Below are 11,441 nucleotides of genomic sequence, written 5' to 3'. Positions count from 1 at the left end.
ATAGCAACTTGTTTAGAAAGCAGCAAGTTTATGATAGCAAGAAAGAACTGGGTTTGATTCAATTTATTTAGAAAACGAATAATTTTGACAGCGATGTATTTAGATAGTAACTAGTTTTGGATAATAGATGAACATTGATAGCAGTCGAGAATGGAGAGAAAACGTTTGATAGCAGGTGAGACCTGATAATAAATTGACCTGATTGCAAGTGAGTCTGGAGAGCAAGTGAGACCTGATAGTAAATTGAGAGCTAGTGAAACAGATGGCAAGTGAATTGATAGCAAATGTGTGGATAGCAATGGAGGCTGATGGCAACTGATTTTGATTCCAAGTGAGTTAATAGCAAAGGAGTTAATAGCAAATGAGTTAATAGCAAATGAGTTGATAGCAAATGAATGAGTTAATAGCAAATGAGTTGATAGCAAATGAGTTAATACCAAATGAGTTAATACAAAATGAGTTAATAGCAAATGAGTTGATAGCAAATGAGTTAATACCAAATGAGTTAATAGCAAATGAGTTAATAGCAAATGAGTTGATAGCAAATGAGTTAATACCAAATGAGTTAATACCAAATGAGTTAATAGCAAATGATCGTGCTCCGTTTGATTTATATATTTATATATTTATATATTTACATATTTATATATTTATATATTTATATATTTATATATTTATATATTTATATAAACAAATCTCATTAATTGTAAAAATAAATAAATATGCGGGAACAGCTAAATAGCTCAATTATATTGATAATAACGCTGATTCCTGTACTTCACTAAAAGAAAAAAGAAAATCATACGAAATAAAACTGTTTTATTTATTTTACATTTTTAATAAACGTGTTAAACATTATTAAGAAACATACAAAATCAGCAACGAATAAAAATTGAAAATTTGTAAAACAAAACAAAAAAGACAAAGTTCATCGGTTATATCATATTAGGTTTAATTGCATAGCGTTAAACATTTAGAATAAACTATTTGAAAAATTTCACCAAATATTGCTTTACAGAAGCTGAAAATAAACAGTGTACAGAGTACAGCTCGTTTAAAACATTATTAAGGAATTATTTTACATATTCTAATTGGAAGCATTAACAACGTGTAAGGGTATGAAAAAGTAATAAATGGTAAAAAATGGTTTTTTGCATGTGTTTCATGTTCACGGCTGAAATAATTTTATTGGGAGGTCTTTTCATTTATCTTTATAGTTTTATTACCCCCTCTTATAGGTACAGATACAGACGGATAGGGACAAAGTATAAGGACAGATACAGACGAATAGGGACAAAGTATAGGTACAGATACAGACGGATAGGAACAACGTATAGGAACAGAGACATATATGGATTGGGGATACAACACGCGTATAGGGACAGATACAGCCGGATAGGGAGAGAGACAGGGAAAAAGACACAGTGACAGGGACAAATACAGTGATAAGGACAAAATCACAAAAGCAGGTACAAGGACCAAGCCACCTATGGATTAGAAAAAAAGACAATTCAAGCGACAGGGACAGACGAAAAATCAAGAAAGAGACAGGTAAATTTACATCAGTTTATAGAGAAATATAAAGATAGATTTATATGGAAAAACAGAGATGCATGGACATTGAACATTGGACATAGGTGCATGGACAATGAACATTGGACAGAAGTGGATGGACATTGAATAGAGGTGCATGGAAATTGAACAGAGGTGCATGGACATTGGACAGAGGTGCATGGACATTGGACAGAGGTACATAGACATTAGAAAACATAGGTGCATGGACATTGGACATTTGACAGAGGTGCATGGACATTGGACAGAGGTGCATGGACATTGGGTAGAGGTACATAGACATTAGAAAACATAGGTGCATGGACATTGGACATTTGACAGAGGAGCATGGACATTGGACAGAGGTGCATGCACATTGGACAGAGGTACATAGACATTAGAAAACATAGGTGCATGGCCATTGGACATTTGACAGAGGAGCATGGACATTGGACAGAGGTTCATGGACATTGGACAGAGGTGCATGGACATTGGACAGAGGTACATAGACATTAGAAAACATAGGTGCATGGGCATTGGACATTTGACAGAGGAGCATGGACATTGGACAGAGGTGCATGGACACTGGACAGAGGTACATAGACATTAGAAAACATAGGTGCATGGGCATTGGACATTTGACAGAGCTGCATAGAAGTCTGAAAATGAATTGGTATTTTCCTGCAAGTAAGAGACTCTTCTAGCCTCTGGAGAATTTGTCACTTTCCCTTTTTCACTTTCTTTTCTCCTTCCACACTCTCTTTCAGCCCCTTTGCACCCTTCTTCTCAGGACTTTTCTTCTCTTCTTTTTTCTCTTCCTTCTTCTCCTCTTTCTTCTCCTCTTTTTTCCCATCTTTCTCCTCCTCCTTCTTATCTTCCTTCTTTTCTTCTTTCTAAAAAATACTCAAATCTATAAAATAAGGCTTTTCACTAATATACATATAATTATATGTTAGCAATATATGCAAAAGCTGCACTGACCAAACGGCTGGTTAAAATTGGCTGAAAGTTTTTGAGGGAACCCATGGATACCACGGCTGGACCAAATTGGCTGAAATTTTTTTGAGGGAACTCATGGGTACCCTGTGGTTAACATAATCTTTAAAAAATAGAAATAAATTTCTTTTCAAAAATCTGATCTTTTTTCCCACGGGAAGCGCCGGGCTAGTTGTAAATTGTAATATATGCTTGGGAGGACAAGTAATTAACCTTTTCCACCAGTTTTTCTTCTCTCTTCTCCTCACTGTCCTTTCCTTCACCCGTCTTGGTCAGCTGGTAGAAAACCCAAGTCTCCTGATACAAAATAATCATCAGATTTATAATACAGGCTGTCCATATAAACATGAGAATTCAGTGTCGACTTTTCTTCCACGTGGCATTATTTCGTGAACATAATTATTAGTAGTTCTTGGCAACGTTTCATAAAGACGACTTTCGTTTTGCGTTTATACTATATTAGCTAAGTTTTCTTTATAAGAATTAAGCAATTCGACTTGGACCTTTTAAGCCAAGCTACAGGGTTACCTTCAAAGGATGAGAATATAAACACGACCTGAAATTCATATATTATACGGATTCCAAGGTTGAATTAAGTCCTTGTTTGTTTGTTTGGTTTTTTTAATGATTAAACAAAGAAAGAAACACAGAGTTCCAGGGAATACTGAATATAAGGAAACAGTATAATTTCCGTACAGTCGTCTCTCAAGTCTCATCCTTTTTGAATAACCCTGCACTAACATTTCAGTAGTTCTACCAAGTTCCTAAGTAAAAATTTGAAGCACACCAGTTCCCTGAGTTATGATTGGACATACAAGCAAAAAACAACAGATTACTACTTTATGGATATGTATAAAAAATAAATAACTATATTATTACTGTAAATAATAATTTTAATTAAAAAATGACTTAAGAAAATGTTAACTGATCCATTTAATCCCCTAGTTTACCATGAATGAAGGAACGTATGCAGATGTTTGATTTATCGTGCAAGGAGTGTCCAGTCCTTTTACCAGGTTCTCAAACAATATCAGGGCAGAACCAGCGTTGATCCCGTTACAGTGGGTCTGATACCTTCCTCCTTAATATTCATTCATTTATCCTTTTATTCTTCTTTCCTTACTGTTATCCTTTTATTCTTCTTTCCTTACTGTTATCCTTTTATTCTTTTTTCCTTACTGTTATCCTTTTATTCTTCTTTCCTTACTGTTATCCTTTTATTCTTCTTTCCTTACTGTTATCCTTTTATTCTTCTTTCCTTACTGTTATCCTTTTATTCTTTTTTCTATTCTTCTTTCCTTACTGTTATTCTTTTATTCTTCTTTCCTTACTGTTATCCTTTTATTCTTCTTTCCTTACTGTTATTCTTTTATTCTTCTTTCTTTACTGTTATCCATTCTTAATGTTCATCCTTTCATCTGTACTTTTATTCTTTCATCTTTACTTTCATCTTTTCATATTTACTTTCATCCATTTATTTGTAGTTTCAACCTTTCACTTATACTGTCAACCATTCATTTGCACTTTCATCCTTCCTATTACACATTGTTTCTTTTCCTTTACTCTTTCCTGAACCCTATCATCATTTCACATATACAGTACACACCCATTCATTCTTTTTTTTTACTGTCACCTGTCCTTTAAACTTGAATTTATTCTTTTACTTATACTTTCATTTATTCTTTTACTTATACTTTCAGTTATTCTTTTACTTATACTTTCATTTATTCTTTTACTTATTCTTTTACCTTGTCTTTTATCCTTATATTCCTTCTTTCATTTATACTTTCATTTAAACCATTAATTAAATTTTTACGTTTCCTTTCATCCTTTAATTTATTCCTTTATCTTTTTCTTAAACTTTTAACTTTAATTTAACGTTTCCTTTCATCCCTTCATTTCTCCTTTCTTTTTATCCTTTTTTACACTTTATACTTTTCTTATCATTTTTTCATTTATTCTTTTATTTATTCATTTTTATACTTTCATAAAAACTTTCATGTATATTTTTATTTGTACTTACTGCATTACTGACCTACTGTAAGAATAGATAAAGATTGAGACAAAATAGATTTCACGAAAGCCCAAGTTTCTCCACCCTGAAATAAAAAATTTAAGAGTTGTAAATTGCTTATAAAAAAGTAAACCTTTATTCAGTATAAAAGGAATGGCTGATTAATCTTAGATTCGATGTATTTTATGTCACACGACTCAAGGATTACTAAGTCTTTAGCCACAATAAGTTTGGGTTACTGGAATTTTTGAGGTTGCACAAAAATCTACGAAGTTTTACCGAATTTAAAATTTGTGTTATATAAAATGTTTGCTTTTCGTACCCTATTCAAAATATTTTGACTTCGAGAGAAAATATATGGAAAAACTTACCAAATACGAACTGGTAACCCTATTTGGGTTAGGGTTTGGGGGGAGGGGTTCCCTTCTCTTGAACCGGCTTGAAAACCGGAGTTCATAACAATTACCAGAATTTAAAATATTGAAAATTAGGCAAGTTATGATCAAAAATTATTTTTCTCTGAACAAATTTTATTAAGTTTTTAAAAAAGTATTATTTTTAGACCTAACTCGGTCAAAGTTGAATATTTTTTGATTCTGTAAATTGATTTGAATTCAGAAATTCAACTTGGTTCTAATAATACCCAATTTAATAAGTTTTTCAAAATTGTATTTTCCTTTTTAGAAGTGACATTTTTAACGTTATAACCCCCATTTGAGGGGACACATTTTTTAATGTTGTGAAAAATGTATCTAATAAACATGCCTTAGAATTCCAAATGGCATGCTATTTTGCTTCTGTAAAATGATTAAAGTAAAATTTCACTAGAATTCAATAGTTTTTGGTTCATTTTCCTTTTTCTCTTAGATAAAAAATATTGCAAAGTTTAAAAAAAAGCTTTAACAGATTATAGTTTTGAAATGTTGGAGGTTTTATTAAAAGTTTTTGAAAAGCAAACCACAACCCTATAAATACCTCATGAACTGGAATATCTGTTAAGTCTCCAAAAATGATGTCAAATTTTCTGCCCTCATCCCTAAAACATTATCAGATATTGAAATATTAATAAAAACTGCAATATTTTAATTATAATCATATAAATGGAAATAGCCTCCAACACCCCACCCCTCCTTGACACTCGTGTACATTTATATATAATTTGCATTATTAGGAAAACTCCTTTAATCTCTTTCTAAATAAAAGACAAAAAACATTTGGCTGATGAAGCCAATCAGGAGTGTAAGAGAAGCATTAAACCACATAAAACTTAAAGTATGATGATGGTCAAATTGTAGATTTCAAATAGGCAGCATTAAACTGAGCAATTTTGACCTGTAAATAATATCGGCAGCTCTACAAGGTTTCGTAAAAACATTTTTTTTCTAAATTGTCGGAAAAATAGATGACAAGAATTATTAAGATAGAATTTACTGTATAGCCTGTGGCTGTACTGTACCGAATAGTTTTTTAAAATTTTAAATTTAAAAAGAAATAAATGTTAAAAAAATCTACTTGTAAGTTTTCAACCACTTGAAGGCATCGTCCACAATGATCTTGTAATTGTCCCCTTCCATGTTCTCCAGAATACCACCGTGCACCTTCGGCATAAACTCCCTGCAATAATTAAAAAATATTTAGAAACAGCTGAACCAATATATGTTGACTTATTACAAAATAAAAATGGAAAAAACAAAACATTATAATTTATTGTGGGTTAACAATAGATGTTGTTATAAAACAATTAAAAAATGAATTTTCCTGCACTTTGGTAGAAATCAGAAATTATAATCGAAAGTCGTCATCATTGTACTAATATATACCACAACTACTTTACTGATATATACCACAAAACTGTACTGATATATACCACAGTCCACAACTACTGTACTGATATATATCACAACTACTGTACTGATATATACCAAAACTACTGTACTGATATATACCACAACTACTGTACTGATATATACCACAACTACTGTACTATATACCACAACTACTGTACTGATATATACCACAACTAGATATATACCACAACTACTGTACTGATATATACCACAACTACTGTACTGATATATACCACAACTACTGTACTTCACAGAATTTGGAGACTTAATAACAAGTAGCTCTCCATTCCCAATATTTTTATAGAATGGCATGTCTGATTCAAACAATACCCTTGAACCTTGAAGGAGAAATGGGATATCCTTTTAATTCTAGCTTAAGATTTGACTATTTATCATCGAAGATTAATATAGAAAGTAACTTCCTAATTGTGTATCAGATTTTTAAGCGGTTTCCGAGTACGGTTTTAGGTATGGTTTGTAAAATGTTAAGGACTAAGGTGTAAATTGGTGTGATTAAGATATAACCTGCAAGAACGCATAACCGCCTCATCTATATCAACCATTGTGACAAACTTGGGTTTGTTCTCCTCCTGCAGTAGTTCCCATAGCAGAGCACCATCTCCACCACCCAGTATCAGAACATCTTTGTCCTGGGCAAACAAACATAAATTAATCAATTAAATATAACAATGATAATAAATTGTCATAAAATAAATAACATGTATATACAGGGTGTCTCAAAAAAGAAACGGGGGAATAAGGTTCTACAGACTCGTTTGAAATCAGATTTTGAAGATTGAGACCACTTTTAAAATCTACGTACAATTTCCGACTTTAATAAACTGTAACCTAACATTGAATATAAAAATGTGCAAACGGAGATTATCTTTTACTTTTTACTTCGCTCTATAAGTTGGAAACTTTAGGAGCCTATACAATTGTTATTTTTAGAGTTTTTTAAGACACCCTGTGTATATATTTACAATGTTGTGACTAAATTATATTTTCTTCTATTTAGAATAGCAAAGGGTTATAGCTAGCATAGCTGTGTTGAATGCTATGTCCATACAATATATAATAAAACTATTGTAAAGGAAAACAAATGTTGGACTCAAGACATGATTTATCATAGTCCGATGAGCATATGCTACACACAACCTGCAATGTAAACAGACCTATTTAGCTAAATAATTTGATTATCAAACAACTGGGGAAACTATATGCTTTATAGCAACAACGAATTCCCACAAAATTGCGAAATTGTCGTCTTCCAATTATGAAGTGCTATGGCACCCCCTGTATGATACCTTGTAATCCACGGATCCCTTGCACATCAGATTATGAGTGTACACAGTATCACTGTCTAAACAGAGAATGATCAGAAGATAGAAAAAAAGATAAAAAGATAGTAGACAGATATATAGGAAGACAGGTAAACAGATAGATAGGTAGACAGGTAGACAGGTAGACAGGTAGACAGGTGGACAGGTGGACAGGTAGACCGATAGATAGCTAGACAAGTAGACAGGTAAACAGGTAGACAGGTAGACAAGTAAACAGGTAGACAATTACACAGGTAGATAGGTAGACAGGTAGACAGGTAGACAGGTAGACAGGTAGACAGGTAGACAGGTAGACAGGTAGACAGGTAGACAGGTAGACAGGTAGACAGGTAGACAAGTAAACAGGTAGACAATTACACAGGTAGACAGGTAGATAGGTAGACAGGTAGACAAGTAGACAGGTTGACAGGTAGACAGGTATAAGTTTACCTGCAAGGTTGACATATCCATCAAGTACCAGCATACTCCCGTAGTCAGATGTAGAGAATATTTCCACAAGTTGGTAGGGGGATTGTTCTCTAGGTAAGTAAGTAACGAATTCAAGTGGTCAGCATATATATCAATACAGTGTCCGTTAATGGAATGGTGATTTAATACAATTTCATTGGGACGCACCGCGACAACTCTTTACAATGATTTTTTAGTTCTGGATATTTTCTTCAAATATTTTGTATTAAATCATTTCAATAAAAGATTATGTTTATATATATATATATATATATGCTGGCCATGGAATATTAAAGCATCACAAACAAAAATACAAATTAAAGCTTTATCTGCAATTTTAAAAAAGTCACAATTTAATGTTATATATTATATTAACCGATTGTAGTATTTTTTAACGATAAACTCACAACTAAGAATAATAAGAACTAGGAATGGAATAAGAAATGTATATTTTAAAATGAAAAATAAAAAGGGCTTTTTTAATGAGTATTAAAAATAAATACTCGTTTTAAATTCAGAATTTAACATTAATTAATCAAATTCTGCGTAAATCACAAACTGATTCACTCTTTCAATTGGTACATTGTAGTGAACGAATTTTGATAATTGTCTTTTTACCGGATTTTTGTAGACGTAATTATAAGAGACCCCTTATCTACATCAGCAAATCCGATAGACAACGGTTTCCTTTACTTAATCCACAAAAATAAATTCTGACAAGTTCTTTTCTTGTTTCTGCTGCAGAAATCTGCAATTCAATTTTACAGAGAATTCATCATCAGAAATTATCTTTTTTCAATCTTTTTTGTTTTTGCCCAGACGAAGCTAAGGTTCAAATCGGGCAAACCCATCTTCAAATATAGTGTCACTTCAAATTATGTCAAGTGTTCCTTTAAACGCAATAATACCTGAATAACAGTTTATCATATCTGTATTCCTGAAACACGGAAAAGAATTATTTACCTTAAAAAAAAATTCTAAAAAATCGGCAATATTTATATTGCTTACCATAATTCTATCATCGCTGGTTCTCAGATAAGGGCAGCGTAGCAAGCATCGTTTCACAGGCTAAACATAATTAGCTTTATTGGTAATGTTACATCGTCTATACGCAACATCCCCCCTACTGAGCTTCTGACCTACTAACTTTCCGACCTGCAATATTGGACCTACGCCAGCTGTTTATTTTTGTTTTAATTGAGGGTTAGGTTAGGTTAAGACAATTTCTTGGCCGAGCGCTGCGGCTAGGACAGGCTAAGGGGCCGGATGCTGTGGCCACAAGTCCATATTTGCGAAAATAAATAGATAGCCATGAATATGCGGAAAAAGACCTGCATATAATCATTTAATTAAAAACTAAATATCTGCAACGTACATTGCATTATCAGAAATTGAAGAATACGACATTTGATGAATTCTCTGTACTTGATCAGACAAAAATGTTTAGGATACCGTTATGCATCGGGCAATCCACTCTCTTATTGAAACTAGGCGTACAGACCCTTTAAAGGGTTAAAGGGATGTTAGGAATAAAGTATAATATGGAATATGGAATATAATAGAATAGAAAGCTGCCAAAAATAAAGAAGAATATGGAATATTGAATATGATATGTAGAATAGAAAGCTGTCAAAATAAAGTATAATATGGAATATGGAATATAATAGAATAGAAAGCTGTCAAAATAAAGTATAATATGGAATATTGAATATAATAGAATAGAAAGCTGTCAAAATAAAGTATAGTATGGAATATTGAATAAAATAGAATAGAAAGCTGCCAAAATTAATTCTACCAAGAGAAATTCATATTAAACTGTTTCAGCTGCGAAATCATTTTTGAAAATATTTCGTCATAGACTAAATTCCATAAATGAACCATATAGCTTTTGGCGTTTTTGAGCTGTGATAAACAGATAAGAAATATAAAAATTGGATACTCATACAACTGCAAGCAATCTTGTGTACAAAAATCACGAATGAATGTATTTTCTAAACTGCCTAAGCGAGCAGACACGAAAGGAAACAAAAATGGATAAAAAATATGAATTCTACTTATCATGTATAACAGGCATTATAACTGATAAAATTAAGCCAACCGCCCAACGGAGATTTATACATTGATTACAAGTTCGACAAAAATTCTTTTTTTTAATGATTTTGGTCAATTTTCGTTGTCAATTTTCAAATAATGGGGTTCAAGTTTGTCGTATACGCATTTTTCTAAAGACTATATTAAATCGCCGATTAAAAATGTATTTGGACGACGGAAAAAGTTAAAAATCTATCATCCCTATAAATAGTGTCTTTATAAAAACAAAATTACTTAAAAAATTGTTATTATTAGAAAGATAAATAGATTAGATAGATAGATAGATATTTACCGGTATACTGGAGCCTGAATCAGCATCCAAGTTCTTAGTGATTAGTTTCTCAAGGTTTTCAATACTATCATAATTCAGAAATAGAGCATCATCGCTATTTATCTAGAATATTATTAATATTCTATAGAAAGAGTGATGAGCCCTTCACGAAAATAATGTTTAATTGTAAACATACTATCCTTAGGTCCACTGAAACAAGACAGGTTTTAAAGCATTCATACATTTCATATTTGACTGTCAGTGTTAAAAATGTTTTGAGATTATCATACGATTATTGTGCCTTCAAATCGATGTAAAATTAAAGCTTAAATCTGTGATTTTTTGTTATCAAACAATATATCTAACAATTTTTCTAAATAACAAAATTTAAAGTAAGATTCACTGTTAAAAATCTCGTTTTTTATTTATAATTCTATATTATTTGTATTAATATTAGATGAACAAGGGACATATCAAACCATGCAAAACGTTGTATGCTCAATTTGCAATCTGGGGCCAGGAAAATCTTTGTTGGAGAAAAAATGACAAAGATTTTCATGACTGTGGTTTCTATTTAAAAGTGACAATACAACATGTTAAAGAAAACGACGATTACTTCCTCAGTCAAGGATACAATCTTGAACTAAGGGGTCACATGTAATCACGTTAATAAAAGTCATTATAACCTGTAAATGGAAGAATAACTGAAAGCAGAAGATATACTGCCTTGTTCCAGGCAGTCTTGTTGGAGCACTTCAGCTACACATGTAGCAACAGTTGCAACATCCCTAGATATAAACAGATGATGATAATGATGATAATGATGCTAATGATGATAATATTGATAATGATGATAATGATGAAAATGATGATAATGATGA

General features: G+C 32.0%; 1 protein-coding gene across 1 annotated transcript; it reads right to left on the bottom strand.

Moving 5' to 3' along the window:
• Window positions 1-1,238: 1,238 nt before the first annotated feature.
• On the bottom strand, window positions 1,239-10,683 carry LOC111706948 (spermine synthase; the record flags this gene model as incomplete). The annotated part of the gene is given in 12 exon segments (XM_023479904.1): window positions 1,239-2,444; window positions 2,761-2,844; window positions 3,498-3,628; window positions 4,583-4,646; window positions 5,537-5,597; window positions 6,074-6,175; window positions 6,934-7,058; window positions 7,716-7,771; window positions 8,181-8,269; window positions 9,107-9,135; window positions 9,207-9,266; window positions 10,582-10,683. Coding segments are annotated over 12 exon segments (1,077 nt in total), but the record flags the coding sequence as incomplete, so codon positions are not given.
• Window positions 10,684-11,441: the final 758 nt, after the last annotated feature.

This window comes from Eurytemora carolleeae, unplaced genomic scaffold (genome assembly GCF_000591075.1).
Source record: "Eurytemora carolleeae unplaced genomic scaffold, Eaff_2.0 scaffold753, whole genome shotgun sequence".
Taxonomy (NCBI): domain Eukaryota; kingdom Metazoa; phylum Arthropoda; class Copepoda; order Calanoida; family Temoridae; genus Eurytemora; species Eurytemora carolleeae.
Note: the sequence above shows the minus strand (reverse complement) of the source record. Positions and strands in the feature narration are given on the sequence as shown.